At 37.6% G+C, this 25,062-nt stretch overlaps 1 protein-coding gene across 1 annotated transcript in view; it reads right to left on the bottom strand.

Moving 5' to 3' along the window:
- The window catches only part of VPS53 (VPS53 subunit of GARP complex), a 269,084-nt gene that overhangs the window by 6,973 nt on the left and 237,049 nt on the right, over window positions 1-25,062 (bottom strand). The window contains exons 18-21 of the mRNA XM_077165441.1: window positions 24,459-24,607; window positions 17,600-17,669; window positions 7,259-7,396; window positions 301-405 (exon numbers count right to left, since the gene is read on the bottom strand). Coding sequence (XP_077021556.1) covers window positions 301-405; window positions 7,259-7,396; window positions 17,600-17,669; window positions 24,459-24,607 — 462 coding nt within the window. The remainder of the gene's footprint in view (window positions 1-300; window positions 406-7,258; window positions 7,397-17,599; window positions 17,670-24,458; window positions 24,608-25,062) is intronic.

Below are 25,062 nucleotides of genomic sequence, written 5' to 3'. Positions count from 1 at the left end.
GAGTGAGAGAGAAAAGACAGGTAAGAATGGCGGGGCGGGGTGATGCTCTGGCTCCTAGTCCTACTCTCTCCCACCCCATGGAACCAGGGCTCTCAAGTGGGCAGAGCAGATACCATCAGAATCAAGAATTCACATGCGGAGGATCCTTAACTTCAAAGACTTTTTAGGAGCAGGTTTGCAGAGTGGGCCAGGAACATGCACTTTGAGAAAGCTTCCTAGGAGACCATATCCCACCCCCAGCTGAGAACTGGAATCCGAGAAAGATGAGCAGATGTGGACAAAAGAAGACACTGAGCTAACCTTCATGTCCAGTATTTTCTGGAAGGTTTCTGTGTTGCAGTCTGTAAGGAGTTTGATGTAGTTGTCAACAAACACTACCAATGGCTCATGAGGGGCCATCACTACCTGCGAAGGAAGACAGACAGATTAGGCCCTCAAGGAAAACTTGTGGTGGAAGGTGGGAGAGCATTTCTCCTCTATTGCAAGCTGACCACAAGACGGGTTCCGCAAGATTTCCTTGGGTAGCCAGCAACTCCCAAATCAGAAATGTCCTGATGTCATTTTCATATTAACATAAAATATTTTCTAAATTTGCTGAACCATAAATATTACCTGGTGGTTTTGTTTTTTTAATTTTTAGTAGTGATAAAATAAACATAACATAAAAATCATTTTAACCATTTGACTGGACAATTATTTGACATTAAGTACATCGACAATACTGGGTAACTCACTACAATCTTTTCCCACACTATTTTCATCATTCCAAATCAAAACTCATACTCATTTAGCAATAACTCCATATTCTCCCCTCCCCCCCCACTGGCAGTAACCACTATTTTGCTATGTCTGTACTGAATTTGCTTATTCTAAGTATTTTATACAAAATGAATCATTTAATATTTGTCCTTTTGTGTCTGGCTTATTTCACTCAACATGATATCTTGGAGGTTAATCTAAGTTGTAGCATATGCCAGGACTTCGTTTCTTTTTATGGCTGAGTAATATTCCATTTTATGGATATACCACATTATGTATGTTTAATCATTCACCTGTTAATGGACACTTAGGTTGCATACACCTTTTGCTTATTGTGAATAATGCTGCAATGAACACTGGTGTGCAAATATGTGTTTGAGTCCCTGTTTTCATTTCTTTGGGATAAATACCCAGGAACATTCTAGGAACTGCCACGCTGTTTTCCATAGTAGCTGTACCATTTTACATTTTTACTAACAATGTACAAGGGCTTCTATTTCTCTTTATCCTCACCAACACTTGAAATAATATCTCATTGGAGTTTTAATTTGCATTTCTTTAATGGTTAATGATGTTGAGCATCTTTTCATATACTTAATGGCCACTTGAATATCTTTGGAGAAACATCTATTCAAATTCTTGTCCCATTTTTTAATTGAGTTGTCTTTTTTGTTGTTGAGTTTAGGAGTTCTTATTATACTCTAGATATTACTCCATTATGAGATAATATGGTTTCCAAATATTTCTTCCCATCTGTAGGTTGTCTTTTCACTTTCTTGATAAGATCCTTTGATGCACAAAAGCTTTTAATTTTGATGAAGTTCATGTCACCTATTTTTTCTTTCATTGCTTGTGTAAAATCTAAAAATCTACTGCCTACTAAAAGGTCCTAAAGACATACCCCTATGTACTCCTGTAAGAGTTTTATAATATTAGCGCTTATATTTTGGTTGTTAATACATTTTGAATGAATTTTTGAATATGGAGAGAGGTAGGGGTTCACATAAATTCTTTTGCATGTGATTTCCAGTTGTCCTAGCACCATTTACTAAAAAGATTATTATTTTCTCATTGAATGGACTTGGCCCCCTTGTTGAAAATCAACTGGCCACATATGTGTAGATTTAATTCTGAACCCTTAATTTTATCCATTAGTTTCTATGTCTATCTTTATGTCAGTACCACACTGTAGCTTTGTAGTAACGTTTGAAGTTAGGAAGTGTGAATCCTCCAACTTTGTACTTGTTTTGGCTATTTGGGGCCCCTTGCAATTTCATATGTATTTGAGGATCAGTTTTTCCATTTTTGTAAACAAGGCTATTGGAATTTTGATAGGGACTGTACTGAATGTATAGACAGCTTAGGCAGTTTTGTCATCTTAACAATATTAGTCTTCCAATCCATCAACATGGGATGGTTAGGTCTTCTTTAATTCTGGCAATGTTTTCTAGTCTTCAGTGTACAAGTCTTTCACCTTCTTCGTTAAATCTATTCCTGGGTATGTTATTCTTTTAGATGATATTGTAAATGGAATTGTTTACTTGATTTCTTTTTCAGATTTCCTTTTCAGGTGTATAGAACCACAACTGACTTCTATGCATTTACCTTGTATCTTGTAACTTTGCTGACTTTGTCTATTAGTTCTAGCAGCTTTCTTGCAAATGCTTTGAGATTTTTCTATTTATAGGATCATGGCATGTGTGAATAGGGATAATTTTACTTCTTCCTTTCCAATCTGGAATCCTTTTATTTCTTTCTCTTGCCTGACTGTTATGGTTTAAAAGTTCTAGAACAATGTTGAATAACAGTGGAGACAGAGGGCATCCACAGAGGGAATCCCTGATCTTACTGGGAAAGCTTCACTGTTTCACCACTAAATATGATATTTCCTACAGTTTTTTTTAAAATTATAAATGCCGTTTATCATGTTGAGAAAATTCATTTATGTTCCTAGGTTTCTGAGAATTTTATATGAAAGGATGTTGGATTTTGTCAAATGCCTTTTCTGCATCAACTGAGATGATCATGTGTTTTTTTTCTTTATTGTATTAATGTGGTATATTACATTGATTCATTCTTATGTTGAACCATCTGAAATAAATTCCACATGGTCATAGTGGGATTTTTAAATATATATTTAATATATTGTTGGATTCAGTTTGCCAGTATTTGTGGAGGATTTTTGCATCTATACTCATAAGAAATATTGGTTCATAACTTTCTTTTCTTGTGCTGTCTTTATCTAGCTTTGGTATCGGGTCCTTCTGGCCTCACAGTATGCCTAGGAAGGATTGCCTCTTTCAATGTTTTTGGAAGAGTTTGAGCAGTATTGGTGTTAATTCTTCTTGGAATGTTTGGTTAAATTCACCAATGCAGCCATCTGGTCCTGGGCTTTTTTTATTGGGAGGTTTTTGATTACTGATGAAATATCTTTACTTGTTATAAGTCTGTGGAGATTTTCTAGTCCCTTAGACACCAGATTAGGTAATCTGCATGTTTGTAGTAATTCTTCAATTTCATCTAAATTTTCTAATTCTTTGGTATATCGTTGTTTATCATATTCTCATAATCCTTTTAATTTCTGTAAGGTTGGCTGTAATGTCTCCTCTCTCATTCCTGATTTTAGTTATTTGTGTCCTCTGTCTCTTTGTCAATTTGGCTGGAAGTTTGTTGATTTTTAAAAAATCTTTCCAAAAAGTCAACTTTTAGTTTTGTTAATTCTATCTATTGTTTTCCTTCCTCCTATTTTATTTATCTCTGCTCTAATTTTTACTATTTCCTTCCTTCTACAAACTCTGGCTTAGCTGGCTCTTCTGGTTTCTTTGGGTGTAAAGTCAGGTTATTGATTTATAGTCTTTCTTCTTTTTTAATGTAGTCATTTAAAACTATAAATTTCTCTCTGAGAACTGCCTTAGCCACATCTCATAAGTTTAATATGCTGTGTTTTCATTTTCATTATCTCAGGATATTTCCTAATGTCTCTTTGGTTTCTTCTTTGATCTACTGGTTGCTTAATATCATGCTAACTTCTACATACTTGTAAATATTCTGTTAGTGACTGCTGGCTTTATTCCATTATGGTATGAGAAGATATTTTGTATAAATTTAATACTTTAAAATTTATTAAAATTTTATTTGTGGCCTAATATGTGGTCTATCTTGGAAAATATTCCAAGTGCACTTAAGTAGTATGTATATTCTGCTGTTATTGGGTGGAGTGTTCTATATATGTCCATTAGGTCTACTTGGTTAATAGTGTTGTTTAACTCATCCATTTCCTTATTGATCTTCTGTTTAGATGTTCTATCAATTATTGAATGTGGTGTATTGGAAATATACAATTATTATTGAAGAAGTATTTCACCCTTCAATTCTGTCAATTTTTGCTTCATATATTTTGGGGCTTTGTTATGAGAGGCATAAATGTATATTATCATAACACCTTCTTGCAGGATTGAACATTTTATCAATATATATCCTTCCTTGTATCTTGTAGTCTTTTTTAATTTAAAGTCTAAATGCCTGAAAATAGTATAGCCACTCTGGCTCCTTTTTGATTACTGTTTGTTTGGAATACCTATTTAGTTACCTTTACCAATATTCTCTATTTCTTATTATGGCTTTGAGTTACTGCCCAGTGTCGTTTTATTTTAGCCTTGAAGGCTTCCCTTTAGCATGTCTCATATGACAGGTTTCTGGTAATAGACTATTTTAGTTTTTGTTTATCTGTAAATGTCTTAATTTCTCCTTCATTTTTGAAAGGTTATTTTGCCAGTTATAGAATTCTTGGTTGAGTTTTTTTTTTCTTTAAGGACTTTAAATATGCCATCTGTTTCCTGGCTTCCATGATTTCTAATGAGAAATCTGTTAATCTCATTGACGCTCACTTATATGCAACATGCAGCTCCTCTCTTGATGCTTTCAAAATCCTCTTTTTCTTTGGACTTTGAAAATTTTGCTATAATATGTTTTGCTGTAGCTCTTTTGGAGTTTATCCTTCTTACAGTTCACTGAGTTTCCTGGATGCCTATATTTATTTCACCTTTTACCAGATATGGGAAGTTCTCAACCACCATTTCTTCAAATACCTTTTCTGCCCCTTTCTCTCTCTCCTGTCCTTTCAGGACTCCAATGATGTATACGTTGGCACACCTGATGGTGTCCCACAGGTCCCCCAGGCTCTATTAATTTTTGTTCATTATTTTTTCCTTCTGCACCTTACACTGGATAATTTCAATGGTCTTGTCGTCAAAACTGCTGTTCTATCTTCTGTCTGTTCAAATCTGCTGTTGAATCCATCTAATGAGTCTTTCATTTGTTAGTTGTAGTTTATAGTTCCAAAATTTGTTTGGTTCCTTTTTATAATTTCCATATCTTCATTTTGGTCAGATAATACTTTCCTAACTTCCTTTAGTTTTTTTTGTATATGGATTCATTTAGCTCATTGAACATATTTAAGACTGGTGATTTAAAGTCTTTGACTAATTATTCTAATACATAAGCTTCCCCAGGGTTGGTTTCTGGCAAATTCTTTTTTCCTGTGAATGGGCCATACTTTCCTGTTTCTTTTGTGTGTTTTGTAATTTTTTGTTGAGCACTAAACATTCTGAGTATTATCTCATTAGAATTCTAAAAATTTAGTTCTCCCATTCCTCTGGAAATGTTAGGTATTTATTTATTGTTGTTGTTGAGTGCTAGAGCAATGAATTTGTGACTTTTCCAAACTAGTTTTGCTCCCAAATAGGAAATGAAAGAGAAAAGAGGAAAAAAAAAAAAAGGTACAGCATCTTTAAGATTCCTCTGGCTGCTTTTGCCTGTGGGGGATTGGAACAATGGCTGCCCACAGAGCCAGCCCACCCCAGCAATCTGAAGTATCTGATCAAAAGCAGTGATGAGCAATCAGACACATTCCCTGGGATTTGGCGGTCCTTCTAGCCCTCTTTGGAGTCAGCAAGCTACACCAGGAGCTTGGACTGCAGTCCTCACTGCTGCCTGCCAGAAGAGGGATAGTAGCTGTTGGGTGAAATTCACCAATATTTAACCCCATTTACCAGCCTCTTCCTCCAAGGCTTCCCTGCATGTTGCACATGTTCCACTAGACGTCACAGTTCCAAAATATTTGATTCAGATAGTTACTGCCAGTTTAATAGTTGTTTTGGCAGAGGGACTGATTCCTAGAGCTTCCTACTCTGTCATCTTCCCCAAATCATCACCTGGGTTGTTTTTTAAAGTACAGACTGCCATATTCCTCCTCTGGATATTTTAATTCAGTAGGCCTGGCTGGGGACTCAGGTGATTTTTAAAATACCAGGACCATTTGTGAAACACTTTGTTAGAGGGTCTTCTGTTTAAGACATTTCATGAGTATGTGGTATCTGCTTTTCTGTCTTGACATACAGTTATTCCTAAGAAATGAATGTAAAAGGATCTGATTTAAGCTGTCACACTCTTTTGAAGATTTAAAATCAGGAATATTATTTAAACTATCAATTAATACACATTAAAAGGAAAGTAATGGCATCACAATCCTCCAATTCATTTCCATTTGGATTTGGGATGTAGTATCTGATTTTCTTACCCCAGGAGACTGATTCCGTCTTAAATTCCTGAGAGTGCACCAATGAGTGACAAGGAGTAGTTCATTCAGAAATCGTCTACAGATAATTCCCAAATGGAATCCTTTCCTTCCCAGGTGGGTTAAGAAAATAACTAAGCAGTTTCCAATTTCTTTGGGCCATAAGCTCAAGGTTTGGGTAGTTACCCTCACCTGGTCCCACTGATGTTTGGGCTCCCACTGCTACTTTTTATTCCTCCCATTATTTTAGTCACTCTGTGAAACAGACCTTAAGAGCCTGCCAGGACTGGGTTTTAAAACCATTCTTGTCAGTTCCATTTGTTCCCTAGCCTTTTCCTCTCTTTCAAATAGGCCCCCTCTCTTTTCAACAAGTAAATGGGCAAATCAGATGCAGATGTTCAGTCTTTCAGACATTCTCAAAATTATCATCCAATTACAATATTTTGTTATATGAGTTTTAAGAAAAACCTTACCCACCGATTAGATTCAGTTACTACAACATCTGTTCAGAGTTCTTTTAGAGTTGCAGAGTATAGAAAGCAAAAAAGGCTCATGTGGAACTATGTAGTAACTGATAGCTGGGCCTGAAATCCTTGCAAAGAATTTGCAAGAACTTTGCAAGCAAAGAACTCCAGCAGCAACTCCAAATAACTTCTAAATCTTGGCCAAATCTTATGAAAAGATAATCCTATTATAACAAAGAACTCATTTGACAAATAATTACTGACCCCAAGCAACTGTCCACTGACTTTCAACAATATTTGATGACGCCAAAATCTAGTTAAGTCAGAGAATGTGAATAATCCCTTGGGAAGAGTAGGGGATAGGCCTTAACCTATGCTTTCAAAACCAAAACTCCTTGGAATAAGAGATAAAATATCCAGTCGTTTTAACAGAAACTCTGAGGAAGTTACAAGCCAATACCTTGAGAATCATTTCGGCCCGGGTCATGCCTTTCACAACAATTTTAGTGTAACTGGCAGGAGCTTTCCTCACCACCTGTGAGCCAATGGAAGGCAAATCGAGCAGGACCATCTTCAGGGAGTGGGTGTCCAGCAGCAGCTGTGGGAGGAAAGCAGAATTACCAGCCATTTCAAATGGACAAACACCTGGTGAACACATGCCGATTAATAACATTTTCCTGACCATATGTGTCGTATGTTCTCTAAGCAGAACATTTAGAAACTAAACGGAAATATAAAAGGGAAAAAATCATAATTCCCATCAAAAGGAAAAATACAGAAACTAACTAATGAGGAATGTAAAAATCACAGTTAAAATGTGGTATATATTCCTTCCAGTCTGCATATGAGTGTATAAAAAATTAAAACTGTACATACTGATTTTTATTTTTTTACACATGGGCAGGCACCGGGTCTCCAGCATGGCAGGCAAGAACTCTGACACTGAGCCACTGTTGCCTGCCCTATACTGAGTTTTATAACCTTGTTTTTTCACTTAATGTATGATTTAAGCATTCTTCTACTTGTTTCTAGATTTTTATTATTATAAAGAATGGATACAGTGATAAATAGCCTTGAATGTATAATTTCAGGTGTGTCAATGTCATTTCCTTATGACATTTTTGGGACAGGTCAAAGTATAAGGCCATCTTTAAGATTCTTGATACATATCTTTGAACTGCTTTCCAAAAGGAATGTACCTATTTACACATCTGCCAGTGCAGACTGTACTCTTACTGGCCCTGAAAATCATCATAAAAATCTTGCTTATGTAATAGGCAAAGAATGTTATTTCATTATTGTTTTATTTTGAATTTCTCTGGATAATAGTGAAGATGTAGAGATTTAACCAAATTTAGACATTAGTATCTTGGCAATAACATGCCTTTCCTTTTTTGTTTTTTTCCTTTTAAAACTAGTTCATTTGTTCTCTTGAATGCCAACTATTTAGACAGATATCAACTTTCCTGACTATGCACCAAATATCAAGAATAATGCTAGGCATGTCCCATCTCATATAGTCTTTACAAGACCCTGCCATGTAGGTATTAATAAGAATCATCTCGGCCCATTTTCAAGATGAGAAAATCAAAGCTCCAAAGACTTAACAACTTGGTAATGAGTACCCCACACAATGGACAGGATTAGATGAAAAAGTAGACAGGAAGCTTCTTTCCATTTCCTGTTGCCCAAGTAAATGCCTACAGGGCAATACTGGATTAGAGCTCACACTGTTCCTGCTGATTCCTCATGTACTGCTAACCTACTACTGCTCCTGGGAACCAGGTGGCAGAGAACAGGCTAAAGCCTAGAAGGGCATATCTGGCTTGTTCAGTGTGTATAGGAGAACGGAACCAAATGCCCATGAGCCAGAGAAAAGCAGCAGTGGGGGACAGTTCCTACTACTGCCACCATTACAGCTGTGGTGATACTGATCAATCTTATGTACAGGATGAGGTTTGCTATGTCTATCACCTGTTCCTCTAGGAAAATCTTTCATAATTATATCAGACAGAGAATGGGATCTCTTCAGACAGAGGTTCAGACAACACTGCAACCTCTGATTCTCCTTGTATTTTGCTTTAGACAGGAAAATTAATGACTAAAGATAAGATAAATTTATAATGAAAGACACTATTAACTTAATAGTTAATATCTATACATTTGACAATGGTATAGATATTGGGGAAGACACTGATGTTTTACTTGGAATAACTTAGATGGAAATATTACTCTCAAAGAGTGGTGAGGAAGGCTACACTAAGGACAGAATAATTTCATGCAGTAAATGTGGCTAGTCAAAGGCTTAAAACTCTGCAGGTCATTCAAGTGTAGGCCAGCAAAATTCTGGGGCCTTTGGTATCTTTCCAGGTTTCCAGAGATGAAAATTCTTACTATCCTATTATCTGCTGTTTGAAAAGAACATGGGCTCACAGGGAGAGGCACTGAGGCAGCTAAGGGGGAGCATGGCATTGTCTACCGGAGGCCCACACAAAGAATGCAGGATTAGAATACTGCTTCCAATTCAACGTGGTGGCAGTCCACAGCCCACTGTAAATGATTATTGCTGTTCTTCAAAGGGAACCCCACACATGTCTCTAAAAAATAGGTACGTTAAATTCCAGGTGGATTAAAATCCTAGATATAAAAGAAAAACTTCAAAACTTTTAGAAAAAAATAGTTTTTGCTTTAGTAGTGGAAAAGAATGTCAATCACAATACAAAAGTACAAGCTATAAAAGGGAATGATTGAAAAATCTGTTACTTTAAAATAATATGTTGGGTGGTGCAATGGTGGCTCAGTAGCAGAATTCTTGTCTGTCATCCTGGAGACCCGGGTTCGAGTCCTAAAGCCTGCCCATGCCAAAAAAAAAAAAAAAAGTAATAATAATAATATAAATCCATATCAAAAGACACATAAAGTAAAAACCAAGCCACAAACTAGGAGTGGCTATTTGCAAAACTGACAAAGAAATAATATCCAGAACACAGCAAGAGTCCTACACATCAATAAGAAGAAGACCAAGAGGGCGGTGTGACGGTGGCTCAGTGGCAGAATTCTCGCCTGCCATGCCCGAGACCTGGATTCAATTCCTGGTACCTGCCTGTGCAAAAAACAAACAAACAAACAAAAAGACCAGCAAACCTAATAACAACACCGGAGCAAAGAATACAAATGGGCAATTCGGGAAAGAGGAAACTCAAATGCCCCAAACCATATGAAATGATGTTTAACCTTATTAGTAACCTAATAAATGCAAAATAAAATCATAATTGTATTCCATTTCACATCCATCAGATAGACAAAAAAATATTTGATAATACCAAGTGTTAACATGCCTGTGGTGCAATGAAATTGACACTGCTGGTGAGAGTATACATAAGTTCAAACACTTTGGGGGAAATTTAGCAACTTTTTTTTACTTGAAGATACGCATAACCCACAATACAGTACTTATATTTAAATCTTTTAGAGTAATTCTTGCACACATACAAAAACATCTCTGGTACCATTGCTTATCAAAGGAAAAGATTAAAAACAACCTAAATGTCCATCAACAGTAGAATGGATAAATAAATGGTGGCATATTCATGCAATGGAATATGATACTAAAATTAAAATGAACGAGGTCAAAAGACATATATCAACATGGACAAATGTAAAAAAAAACACATTGAGCGAAAAAAGCAAATGGGGAAATGGTATATATATCATTTATATAACATTTAAAAACATTGAAAACACAATTATGTATTACTTATGGATATATGCACATGTAATATATTAAAATACATATGGGAATGATAAAAATCAAAATCAGAATATTGGTTACCTCCGGGCAGAGAGGGAGGGTAATGACAGGGAGGGATCCACAGGGGACTTTGGCAATAACTATAATGAAGTGCTCTGAAGAAAAAGAAAAGTTCTAAAGCAAATATGGGAACATGCTCAGATTTTACTGAGTTGGGTGGTGAGCCAGTATTCTTTACATTATTTTCTGTACTTTTATTTACTGGAAATCTTTCTTTCTTTCCTTTTCTTTTTTTTTGTATGCTGTTTGAGGCCTGGTGAGGATTCAACTTCATCTTCTATATGGCAAATTTTTTTCCTTTTTTTTTTTTATGAAACATATCCACATACAAACAAACATTCTTACCACATGATCATTCCATTCTTGTAATATAATCAATACTCACAATATCATCACATAGTTGTATATTCGTCATCATGATCATTTCTTAGAACATTTGCATCAATTCAGAAAAAGAAATAAAAAGAAAACAGAAAAAAATTCATATATACCATACCCCTTACCCCTCCCTTTCGTTGATCACTAGCATTTCAATCTACTAAATTTATTTTAACATTTGTTCCCCCTATTATTTATTCATTTTTAATCCATATGTTTTACTCATCTGTCCATACTGTAGATAAAAGGAGCATCAGACACAAGGCTTTCACAATCACACAGTCACATCGCAACAGCTGTATCATTATACAATTACGTTTAGGAAACATGGCTACTGGAACACAGCTCTACATTTTTAGGCACTTTCCTCCAGCCTCTCCAATATACCTTAACTAAAAGGTGATATCTATATGATGCATAAGAATAACCTACAGGATAACCTCTCAACTCTGTTTGAAATCTCCCAGCCACTGACACTTTGTCTCATTTCTCTCTTTGCCCTTTTGGTTGAGAAGGTTTTCTCAATTCCTTGATGCTAAGTCCCAGCTCATTCTAGGAAGGTTTACACCCCTGGGAGTCATGTCCCACATAGAAAGTGGGAGGACAATGAGTTTGCTTGTCGTGTTGGCTGAGAGAGAGAGGCCACATCTGAGCAACAAAAGAGGTTCTCTTGGGGGTGACTCTTAGGCCTAATTTTAAGTAGTCTTAGCCTCTCCTTTGCAAAGATAAGTTTCATATGAAAAAACCCCAAGATTGGGGACTAAGCTTATTGCTTTGGTTGTCCCCACTGCTTGTGAGAATATCAAGAATTCTCCACTTGGGGAAGTTGAATTTTCCCCCTTTCTCACCATTACTCCAAGGGGACTTTGGAAATACTTTTTTATTCACTGTTCAAATCACTCTGGGATTTATTGGGGTGTCACTCTGAACAAACCTATAAAATCTCATACCCTACTCAAGGTTCCATGTATTATGGTGTTCAATTAAGCTGTTCATATAAGTTATATTAGGAAATCCACTAGTCAAAATATAAATTTTGTACCAAATAAACATTTTTTGCTTTAGTCTCACACAGAAGTTGAAGTGAGATTCATCAATACTGTTTTAGCAATCATGGGTTCTTTGTTGCTATGTAGTACTCCACTGTATAAATATATGACAACATATTTATCCATTCTACTGTTGATACACACTTGGAAGTTTTCCCAGTTTGGGCTAGTTTACATGAAGCTGTTCTGAATGAACATCCCAGTACATGTATTTTGGTGGGCATAAAAACTTATTTCCCTTGGGCAGAATTCCTTTACCTATTATAGTCACCTTTCATTCTTTCTCTCCTCCAAGCCTTGGAAACCACTAATCTCTCTTATGGATTTGCCTATTCTGGACATTTCATATAAATGCAATCAGGTAATATGTAGCCTTTTGTGTCTGGGATCTTTCACTTAGCATGTTTACAAGGTTTATCCATGTTGTAGCATGACTCAGTACTTCATATATTTTTGATGACTGAATAATACTCCACTGGGATTATAAAACATTGTGTTATCCATTCATTTGATAGACATTTGAATAGTTTCCATTTTTTGGTAATTATGAGTAATACTGCCATAAACATTTGTGTACAAGTTTCTGTGTGAACATATGTTTTCTATTCTCTTGGGTATATACCCAGGAGTGGAATTGCTTGGTCATATGGTAACTCAGTTTAGCTCTTTGAAAAACTGCCAATTTGTCTTCCAAAGTAGCTGAACCATTCTACGTTCCCACCAGCAAAGTATGAGGGTACCAATTTTACCATATTCTTGCTGAAAGTGACTAGTCAAAATATAAATTTTGTACCAAATAAACATTTTTTGCTTTAGTCTCACATAGAAGTTGAAAGTGAGATTCATCAATACTGCTTTAGCAATCATGGGTTCTTTGTTGCTATGCAGTACTCCACTGTATAAATATATGACAACATATTTATCCATTCCACTGTTGATACTGTATATGATGTGTGGTAAAGATAAGATGATTTCCCCCCAATTATCCAGCTCTATTTACTGAAAAGATCATACTTTCCCAACTGAACTGTATAATGTTAATTTTGTCATAAATCAAGTATCTATCTATATATATTTGTAAGCCATTTCTGAACTTGATTCTATTCTTTTGGACTATTTGTCCCTTGTGCCAGCACCAGACTACCTTAATCACTATAGCACTAAAATAACTCTTGATATTCTACAGTTTAAAGTCCTTCAATTCTGTTCTTCCTTTAAAGATTACTTTAGCTATTCTTGGTCTTTTGTTTTTCCATCTAAACTTTAGAATCAGCTTATCAATATACACACATATACACACACATACCCCTACTGAGATTCTGATTGGGACTGCAATGTATTATAGGTTAATTTTGGAAGAATCTGTCTTTTTAATATTGTGTCTTTTAATTTTGAACATGATCTTTCCTGCCATTTTGAAAGGTCTTTAATTTCTTTTAATAATATTGTATAATTTTTCTATGAAGAAGACAACGCATTTTTTGTTAGATTTATTCCTGGGTATTTCATATTCCTTGCTGTTACTGAAAATGGTTTCATTTAAAAATTTTCTATTTTAAATTGTTTATTGCTGATACATAGAAATATAATTTTTTGTATTGACTTTATATCCAGCAATCTTGTTAAATTTGCATTCTGATATTTTATCTGTAGATTCTGTTATTTTTGTTTACAATCATGCCCTCTGTGAAAAAATGTTTCTTCCTTCCTAATTTGCATGCCTTTTATTTATTTAAAAAAATAATTTCATTTTTTGCCTTACTGGACTGGTTAGGACTTTAAGGACAACACGGGATAGAAATGGTGATAGCAGACACCATTGCTTTATTAGTAATCTCAAGAGAAAAGCATTCCATATCTCACCAACAAGATAACTCTTACTGTGATTTTTTTTTCATTGACTGATTCACTTATTTCACGTTTGTTCAGTGCTGGTCAGTCTGTCCACCTCATGTCCTTTACGACCTTGTCAGTGGCTGTAAACTCCTCTGGAGCATGGATGTGCCTGCCTCCTTGCTCTGTTTTGCACAAAGGGTACGTCCTTCTGACTGAGTGACAGGAGAGGCTTTGAGCTCTCAGTGAGAAGGATGGTTCCATGGAAATCAAGATGGGCTAGATATTAATGAGGCAGAGAAAAGTTAGTGGTTTGGAAGATATGAGATTCAAAATGCAGTGTGGAAAGAGAAAAGTGTTGTGCAAAAAGGAGAAAGTGCCTCAATTCAAACAGAAGACAAACATATATATATATAAACAAAAACGAAGAAGAAAGTTGAGCTTTTCTGAATAGAAACTTTCAAATAGAAAAATCTAGATGGAAGCTTGGTTAATTTCAGGAAGTCTAGAAGTTTTATTTTGGATTACACTTGAGTAGATGTGTGGGTGGTTGCGTAACTGTCCTGGGCACAATGGGGACTGGACACCTGGTCTCTTGACGGTTCAGGGCCTGCTTTTCTACACCATACCGGGCACTTTCTCTATAATAAGTTTGTGCAAGTGGATCCCATTTCTACTATATGTTCAATCATACATGGTCATGGTCATAAGACTAGTTAATGACCCTGTAAATTCCACACGATTCTCTGAAAATCACAAACTAGTAAGAAGCTTTATAAATACAGGTAAGATTCAGCTCCATGTGCTCTTGCAGTTGCTCAAGAGGACTCTGGGGCCCAACATAAATAATTCAATGCAGTAATCAGGAAAAAAATAAAGAGCAGGAAAATGTCTCCTTTCCCATTTTAGACACAAGTATTAAAACATAACCTAAAAAAAATAAAAAAATAACCTAAATTTAGGATCTAGTACTTTTGTGGCAAAGCAGAGGCAGCTGAGATTAGGCTAAATCTTAGCTTTGAGTTTCACAGCTTTTGTTAAAACTTGGCTCACAGCTGTTACATGACTTGAGGCAGAATCTGTTTCAGTCTGTGAACATCTCCGTGAATTTCTTGACTCCTGTGGTAACACTGCCCCAGTGAATAAGGCCTCCTGTTACATGACAGCTTGGGTTTCAGAGCCCAGATACCCAGGGAAAGCATGAACCCACCTAAACCATAAGTTCACGTGGGAATCCTTCAAGGGCTACACTGCCCTGTAGTTCCTACCTACTCCCTCCACCCAAGCTGGGTCTGTAGAGAGAGAGACTCCCCTATCACCCACTTATATTTGTCTGGGGTTTGATAAAGTAAAATTCCAGTTTCAGCAGATGGTTTTCTCATCCACATTTCAAAGGAGAAGCAAGCACTGGCCAAACTGATATTTTTCTGAAAATATTGGCTTTGGGCCTGAGCTGATTATTTTAACATTCTTTTAAAGAAGAGAAAATCTAAGGAAAATAGATATGATACTAGATTTATATGACAAAATGAAAATATCATGGTTATTAGACACTAAATCAGCATGCAAATCCTAGGCAAAGCTGCAACTCATGAAAAACATGTTCTCAATGAATCAACTTTGTATTCCAGTGGCTTCATCAAGTCTGAAGGCAGAAACATAGCAACTGAGAGCTTTAAAACTTCACTAGATACACAGATAGTAATTACTTCAGATCTTCTCTGATTGCACTCTACGGGGAGGTGAACAGAATGAATTCCCAGTGAACAAGAGCTAATGAAGCTGGAGACATCATGTCACGGTATTACTTCTGCTGTTTCCAATGGAGAGAATTACTTCTATGCTAATGGCATGCAAGGGTCAAGAATTTCAAACCACTGACATGCTATATAGTCAGGCACAATAGGTGGCTGAATCCACATAACCTCCCAGGAAGTCTTCTAAGACAATACTGTCCACTCTGGCTAAAACTAGTCAGCCAGCCAGCCAGCCACAAGCCATTGACTACATGTTACTCTGCAGGCTCTGTGTAGAAGAAATATTAGGGTACGTAGGAAATGAAAGCAGAAACAGCTCCTCCTGGTCTCAGGAGCTTAATGGCTGGCATTTACTGAGGGTTTAACATTTGCCAAACCTTCATGTTGTTATCTTGTTTAATCTTCACAGCTACCCTGAGGTGAGATGGTATTATGATTAACCCCATTTTATAGATAAGGAGACTGAAGTGCTGGGTGGTTAACTTGTCCAAGGGCAAATGGTTGCTCTGTAGCAGAGCCAGGGTTCAGCTTCAGACCTCTGTGATTCCAGAGCCTAAGCTCGTAATGATGACTTTGGCCTTTGAACCTAATGAGCTTAAGTAACCACACACTTAGAAAAAGACAATGCTCTTATGAGAACAAGAGATCACTGATACCCACAGTAGTTATATCCCCAGCTCTGGTTCTTCATGGAAGACCCATGATGTACTGTGACACATGTTAACTTGCCATTTTACTGGGGCCTGGCTGACTAGCTTAGCTGAGAGGGGGACAGAGCTGAGCTTCTACCAAGTCGGACCAGTTTGGCAGGAGAGCAAGATTTATGGGAAAATCCTGAATTATATAATCTTCTTACTTAAAAATGTAGTTTTTGAGTTCTTGCAAATATAAAAAGCAAACAGAAATAGATTTACTAAACGCTGATAGACACCTAGATAGGATTTATTATAATGAATATATGAGTAATTTTTGACAAGCATTTGAATAGTTTGCACCTAAATGGGTATATTTCAGAATTGGGGCTGAATGTGAGTGTTTGTGTCTTTTTAAAGTAGTTTAAATTGCTGTCTAAACTCAAACTGTTCAAATTTTCAGGTAGTTTAAAGTGGAGGTAGCTGGAAAGAAGCAACTTGCTTTGGCAACTCAGCCTATACTGCTGAGATGAGACACACTATGAAGAGATGATGGTCACACAATTCAAGGGAACACAGTTGGGATAATCAAGGAAGGTGCCTTGGGTAAGGGGAGGGCAGTTTTTGAGAACCAAAAAGATAAGCCTTTTTTTGCTGGTTACTCCTAAGTAGGCTCTGCCATGGACACTAAGGGGCCCCTAATAACCAGAGCCTTTGCTTGCTGCTCCCTTTGGTTGGATACTGTTCTCTCAGCTCTTTACACTGCTGACTCCTTCTCAAGCCCCAGGTTGCAGAGAGGCCTTTTCGGACCATGCAATCTAAAGCCACTGCTCATTTGCGTCCCTAAATACTCTTATCTCATAACCTAGTTTTACATCCTTTCATGTATTTATCTCAAGTTGAAATTATTTTCTCATTTGACTGTCAATTTGCATATTATTTTTCTCTTCTAACAGAATGTGAGCACCAGGAAAGGGAGACCTTTTCTGTCTCTTTCCTGTGGTATATCCTGCACTGGGAACAATGCCAAAGTAGGTGCTCCATAAAAACTTTTAAAATAAATGGATGGGGCAGGCCACAGTGGCTCAGCAGGCAAGAATGCTCACCTGCCATGCCAGAGGACCCAGGTTCGATTCCTGGTGCCTGCCCATGTTAAAAATAATAATAATAATAAAAACAAATAAATGGATGAATGAGTTAGAAGCAGCCAGGTCACATATTATCCTTGAACAGGAGAAACCAGTAATTTTATTTTTCCAGCACAGATGTACATTACAAGGAAAAGTATGTGTTCCATGGCAGAAGCTTTATGGCAAAGGTCCTACACCAATTTCATCTCACCTGTTCTGCTCCCACCATGCTGATTGGCTTGCACTTGAAGAGGTGAGTGATGAACTTGGGAATGAAGGAGCTGTGGATAAAAAAGAAGTGACAAATTAGGCTTCTTAAATCAGGCTTTTTGGTAAAGAATAGCATAGTTTTCTGTTTTTTTAAAGTCTTACTTCCTTCTGTAAAGGAAGAAAACTGAGAAGTGAAGTAGATACTACTGTTTTCCTACCATAATCCACTGCTTTCTTTTTCCTTCCAACCATGATTTTGTTTAGATATACTGGCTTTGGGGTGTTTGGAAAAATGGATTCCATCTTAAACTACAGAAGTGAATCCTACTTGGCTCCAGTGGTTCGGAGCATGGCATTTCCTTGGTGACTTTGTTGCTCCTAATTAGGAGCATTATCTAAGCCTGCCCAGTCAGACTGAGGGTAGAGCTTCATTGCACAGTGAGGACTTCTTCCTTAAGGCATTGCTGTGTTTACATATAACATCTAGAGTTGTCACTTTACTACCGTTCTGAGGATGAAGCCAACCCCTAGGATAGCAGGGCGGAGCAGAGAAAAAAACCTGGGTCCTTAATGAAATCAACCAGGTCTAGACCTGCCCTACCTCTGGACTTCCCATTATATGAAATAACAAAATTTGCCTACTGTTTAAATTAATTTGAGAAAAGACATCTAATACTAGTTGCTGAAAACATTCTGTGCTGGTTTGAAACTGTTCTTACCCCAGAAAAGCCATGTTCTTTAATCCTGTTTCAATATTGCTGGGTGGGATCCTTTTGATTAAGTTGTTTCCATGGAGATGTGTCTCTACCCATTCAAGGTGGGGTTGCTTACTGGGGCTCTTTAAGAGGGAACCCATTTTGGAAAAAGCTTCAGAGCCCACATAGCCAGAGACCTTTGGAGATGCAGAAAGAAAATGCCCCCCCAGAGAAGCCATTTGTAGAAGCCAGGAGAGAAAGCTAACGGATGTTGTCATGTGCCTTCCTAGCTGAGAGAGAAACCCTTGATATTATCAGCTTTTTCTTTTTTCTTTTTTTAATTAATTAAAAAAAATTAACTAACTATCAGCTTTTTCTTGAGTCAAGATATCTTTTCCTGGATGCCCTAGTTTGGACATTTTTCTGGCCTTAAAACTATAAACTTGTAACATAATAAATTTCCTTTCAAAAAGCCATTCCATTTATGGTATATTGCATTCTAACAGCCTTTAACAAACCAATACTCACCCCAACAGATAGAAGAGTGGGAAATACATTAGATAGTTATAAGATCGTCAATGCAAAAAAGAGTAAATAACTGCTAAGGGATCAACTGTCAGACAAAAAACAAAATAAATGACCTCCCAAAAATCTACTGGGGACTCAAGGGCAACCTGGATCAGGCAGACGGATGATGCTATTTAGGGAAATGGGAGAGTAAATTTGCAATAGGTCAGGAGGGCTGTTTAGAAAAAACTACAGAAGTCAGAGTAGAGAAAGCTGGTTTGTAACAGTGTAGCACAACTCATATGAGAACTAAAAATGCCTACAATCAATGCAAAATTCAGAGTGAACTGAACAGGAAGGCCCATGATCAAGGGATGAAGAGATGGAAATAAAGCAAGATTTGGCGCTTTAAATGAAGACTGGCTGGCATCCCATTCCTCACTCTTCCAATGTAGCTCCCCAGGCTTAAGACCTCCATCTTCTTCTTTCTCTCTAGCTTTCCTGTACACTTGGGTCTACTCTAACATCCATTGACTAAGTGGACAACACATTGGAATGGTCCTCTAGCACCTCAACGCCAGCATATCCAAGACTCAACCCTACCCTGGAATCCCAGGCTTAGCAGACTGGAGCTCATCTACTTGGTTAACCACGTCAGAAAATAGGGAGTCACTGAGACTGTTTTCTCACCTTCAATCCCAATATCTAATCAGTTACCACCTTTTCCCCTGAACTTCTTCCATATCTAGTCTTACTCATTATCCTTGCTGCTGCTATTTTCATCATTTTTCACTTGAAGTTTTTCAATAGTTTCCAAATGGGTCTCCCGGCCTTCAGCCTCACTCTTTCCAATCCATCACTGCTAAAGGGATCTACTTAAATGCAGTATGACCAAACCATCCTGATGAAAATATTTATAATGGCTGTAGGCAAGGCCTTCCCTCAGCTTCTTAATTCTCCATCACTGGCCTCAAATGCCAAGCCTGGTACTCTGCTTCAGCTCTGTTGAGCTCCTTGGTGATTCCATGATTCAACAGGTCATGAAATGCTTCTGTGCCCTTGCTTACACTGCTCTCTTTGTCTAGAATGCCCATCACTAGGTGTTTTGGTTTGCTAAATCTGCTGGAATGTAGTATACCAGGAAGGAAAGGTTTTTATAAATGGAATTTATTACAGGTTTATAGTTTCAAGGCCAGAAAAAGTGTCCAAACTAAGGGATTCAGGAAAAGATATTCTGACTCAAGAAAGCCGATGTCTGTCACATAGGAAGGCATATGGCTGGTGTCTGCTAGTCCTTGTTCCAGGTTACAGTGCTTCCAGCTTCAGATGCCAGTGGTTTCCTTTCTAAATGCCTGTGGGCCTTCACTTAGGTTCTCTAGGACATAACTCTAGCTTTTTATTTGCTTAGTATTTCATGGGAAGGCACATGGTGACGTCTGCTGGGCTCTGCCCCATGTCTAGGCATCTGCTCTCTCTGTTGGCACTCCAAGCTTCTCCAAACATCTCCAAACATCCATGCCTCTGTCAGCTCTGAAATAACTGTTCTCCAAGGGTTCTGCATCTGAGGTTTTTCCAAAATGTTCCCTCTTTTCAAGGACTCTAGTAAACTAATCAAGATCCACCTTAAATGATTGGAGTCACATCTCCATATAATCAAAAGACCACACCCTCAACTGGGTATATGGAAACAATCAAATCAAAGTTTCCCACTCTAATGCAGAGGAGCCAGCCTCTCCAGAACATCAACTAGTTTCATTCCCCTATATCATATTATCAACAGCCCTTTCCAATATGAAAAAGTTAGAATGGGCATAGCCCAAATACCCCTAAAGAGTAGAAGAAAGATCAAAGGTGATGATGGAGTTATAGAGAGAAGGTAGGATTTAACAAAGGAGCATGATCACTGAATCATTATTTGATATTTCTTTTAGTCGCCAGTGTTTTGGAGCAGCTAGTATTAAAAACCTAAAACTGTGGAATTGTAACCCATACCAAACTCTGAAATCTGATCTACAACTAATTGTTGTGGTATGCTTTGAAGTTTACTGCTTTTTTGTATATATGTCATTTTTCATAAAAAAAATTTTAAAGTCAATTGTGATGATAAATTTACAGCTATATGATGATATTCTGATTGTACACTTTGGATGATTATATGGTATATGAATATATATCAATTAAAAAATGCCAAAAAAAAGTTTCCTACCCTAAACAATAGGTCTAGCCCCACAAGATTGAATCAAGATTAAAACGTGATTCTTCTGGGGTACATAATAATTTCAAACATGCATACTGGGCTTTGTGGTTCAGGGAATACACATCTCTCAGGACCGTGCTCAAGGATGTCACTTCTACGAAGCCTTTCCTCAGTCATGCACAGGTGGGCCCTGACCTCTGTTGGTTCCTGTGTCTCTACCATATCCTACATGGAATCCACAGACCTGTATCCCAACATTGAATCTATTTTATTATATTTATTTGCCTACATGTTTCGCTTTCTTTTACTTGACTGTAAGTCAAAGGAAAATAAGCAACAAGTCTTAGTAAGCCAAAGCACTTAATTCTGTATTTGGGATACAGTAGGTATTCAAGTGAATGTCTACTTAATGAATAATTTAAAAAATGTTTTACTAATGGAAGCAGTTACCAGTTTTTGAATGCTAGCTCAGAATCAGCACTTCACCAGGATATTATATGGGTCCTCTCCTTTTATCCCTCCAAACACTATAATAAGTTTGTCTTATTATGTCCATTACTGAATGGAGGAGAATCAGCTTAACAGACAAGGGAAGTCACTTGCAGTTTCAACCAGAGGAATGATCTTGATGTCCAAACAGGAAAGGCTTTTGTTGCTTCAGAGACCAAAAGGAGGCAAAAGGAAACATATATGGTTTGAATTGGAGGGGGAAGGAAAGGAAGTTAAAGAGATGAGATCTAGGGGAACTCCTACTGATCAGAAGGGAGTGAGAAAAGGAACTAATTGGAAGGGATTCCTCAGAGCTCTACACCAGAACCAGGGCAAGCAAGTAATATAAGATGGAGTTCATGACTAATTGCCACTGAATGCACAGTTTGTAATCTAAGTTACCTCACACTAGAATAAGCTTTGTCTGGGCCCTGAATTGGCTCTGTATACTAAGGCATAGGGAGTGGGATGGTGAAAAGATAGGGATAAGGGACATGTCTTTGGGGAAGAAGACCCAGCAATATGATGGGTAACAGCCAAGGGCTTTTCTGGGCCATCAGCGGGTAGCAGCCATTGCCTTGGGCTGGAGAAGAGTCTCCTAACACCTCCAGCTCCTGTGGTTTCTGGTCTCAGGCTGGGATTTTACAATGATGAGAGGGTACTACAGATTAAAACAGAAAACTGCTTCCGAGGGCACAGGACGAACTCTTCCTGATGTGAAATATGGGTAATTTTTTTCCATTTATTAACATTTTTATTGTGAAATATATATACAAAAAAAGCAATAATTTTTTTTACTATTATTATTACTTTTATTTTTTTCTCTATATTAACATTCTATATCTTTTTCTGTTGTGTTGCTAGTTCTTCTAAACCGATGCAAATGTACTAAGAAACGATGATCATGCATCTATGTGATGATGCAATAATTTTTAAAGTACATTTTACAAATAGTTACAGAAGAGATTTCAAAGTTTGGTATGGGTTACCATTCCACAATTTCAGGGTTTTTCCTTCTAGCTGCTTTAAAACACTAGAAGCTAAAAGAAATATCAATATAGTGATTCAGCAGTCATAGTTATATCTTCTCAGTTATAACTCCTTCTCTTTTCATCCTTCTCCAGTTTTATAGCAGACAAGGGTATCTGCTATCACCATTTCTATCCAACTTTATAGGGGTCTTTGGGCCGTGCCCACTCTAACTTTTTCATGTTGTAAAGGGATATTAACAATATAGGATACGGGGAAGGAATAATAAGTTGATATCCTTGGAGAGGCTGGCCCCTCTGAGTTTCAGGACTTATCTGGCCGAGGAAACCTTTGGAGGCTATAGGTTTCAGGAACGTAAACTTAGTACACGAGACTTTTGTAGTGCCTCAGGTAGAGCCCGAGGTGTTTAGGGTTAACAGGAATGATGTTTGCCGCAGCTTGGCAAACCACGGCAATTAGCAATATCTAGCGGAAGCTTTCATAAGTGTAGCCTCCAGAATAACCTTTTGACTCTATTTGATCTCTCTTACCCACTGATATCTTATTTTGTTACACTTCTTTTCCTCCCAATATGGGTATCTTATTTTCCTGTGTAAAATAGGCTTAATAATTCCATTAAAGGGCTCTGAAAGAATGTGAGGCTGAGGCTGGGACCAGTGAAGTAAACAGACTCCTTATCCACCTTAACATTAGTTAAATCAGACCCCTATGCAACCACACTGGAGATGTTTAAGCACAGTAAAGCTTTACAGAGACACTATTTCTACGAGAGGTTTATGGGGAATTGTTTCAATGTGATTTATCTGCTGTATTTTTTTCTAAAACACTATTAGGAAACAAGAGAATGAAAGAAACATCAACTCCTGGTTCATCAGCCACACTGCAAACATAAATGCTTCCCTGGAGAGCCCACTCTATCCTTTCTTGACACACTGGAAACTGAAGCTAACATACCAAGCCACCCCATAATTGTTGCTCCTTAAGGATTTATTTAAGGGAAAGGGAAGAAGCCCTAAATTAATACAAACTGGGAGAGATCTGGGGAAGACAGAAACTTGGAGTCCTGAGTCACAATTTGGGACTTGGATGAGAACAACCTAAATACAGTAGCTTGGATTGGGCTGGCCTTCCTGAAGCCCTGGCTTGAGAAGTTAGCCAAAATGCTTGTTTGACAACTGGTCAGAGGAGACTATGGCCCTCTACACTGCTGGTCTCAGGGGAACTGGTGCTATAACCAGATGTTGACTGGCAAAGCACCAAACTATTTCCCCATTTCAAAACTCAAGCCAGAAAAGGCCACACATGAGATGTGGCAGGAAGATCTGCAGCTCAGTGTTCACTCGATCCATCTTGGCCAATGAAACTCCCTGATTTGCTCTCCCCAACTTCTAGTACCTTCTCTGGACTTAAGATCATCCAAACATGGATACATCTTTATTTCACTTTTTTTTTTTGCATGGGCAGGCACTGGGAAGCACATGGATAAATTTTGGCAGCCACAGCAATAAATACTATGGGGAGGGAGAAAGAGAGGGCTCAAAAACCAAAATAGTTTCTGCCCTTAAAGAGATTATAATCTAGCCAGAAACAAAATGCATACATTAAATCAGTCAATAATAATTTGCATATATGTGTGTGTCCATGGATTTTTTAAAGAGTTTTATTCTAGTAACGTAAAAAATAATTTTAATTATCCAAATCTGTGCAGGGGGTGGTTCATGTCCACATAATTAAAAATAACAGGATGTCCAACTCATTTTTATTTGCCTTAATGTGTTTGATGATTGTATCACTGTGACTGTTATCTATGACTTTAAGTAGATGATTTAGTTTTATTATTGTGCTTCTTTTGGGTACTAGTTAAAATTAGTTTGCCTGCAGGCAGCAGAATGAGTCCCAGCTGGAAGATGGGGACACTTGGATTGTGTGCATGCTGGGTAGTAAGGCTAGCATCAATAAAACCCAGAATACCCCAGACTTACTTTGCAAATTTAATGCAGAACTGAGTGAAGTACTTCCGTGTAGAAGCCAGATTGTCACGGATGATCGGGACATTCTGCTTAATGTGAAGAATGACAGAAGTGACGTAGGGGCTCTGGTCACCAACATGCTCCACATTCTGCCACGGCATCTGAAACAGAGGCAGGACAGGACAAACCTGTAGATTGTCTTCAGGAGCAACTTCACCTGTTTTTGGGGTAGGGGTAGGGTGGAGTGGAAATTAAGGCCACAGCCTAATACACAGGAATTGGCTCCGTTTGTTTTGAGGAGTACGTCCTACCTGTTCTGGAGCAGCCAATTATAAAAATAAGTTTGCCAACCTTACCCTTGACAGTGAAATATAACTCAGGCACCTTTCCCTACCCTGTCCCTCATGCTTCAGCCTTCCCTTCCCAATCTAAGTAGCCATCTTTTAAAGGAATCCTCACCAGAAAGATGAATTGATCCCATTCTTCTGCCAGCTGTTTAACCAGTAGAGGCATTGGGAAAACAGGGGAGGGATATTTAATTCAGAGCAGGTTGGTGGCCTGGGCAATCAGAGAGGTAGCTGGGCTAAATTAAACAAAACCTGGAGGAGAATTAGCT

Source organism: Tamandua tetradactyla, chromosome 6 (assembly GCF_023851605.1).
Source record: "Tamandua tetradactyla isolate mTamTet1 chromosome 6, mTamTet1.pri, whole genome shotgun sequence".
Classification (NCBI taxonomy): domain Eukaryota; kingdom Metazoa; phylum Chordata; class Mammalia; order Pilosa; family Myrmecophagidae; genus Tamandua; species Tamandua tetradactyla.
The sequence above is the reverse complement of the archived record's forward strand: the minus strand, read 5'-3'. Positions and strand labels throughout refer to the sequence as shown.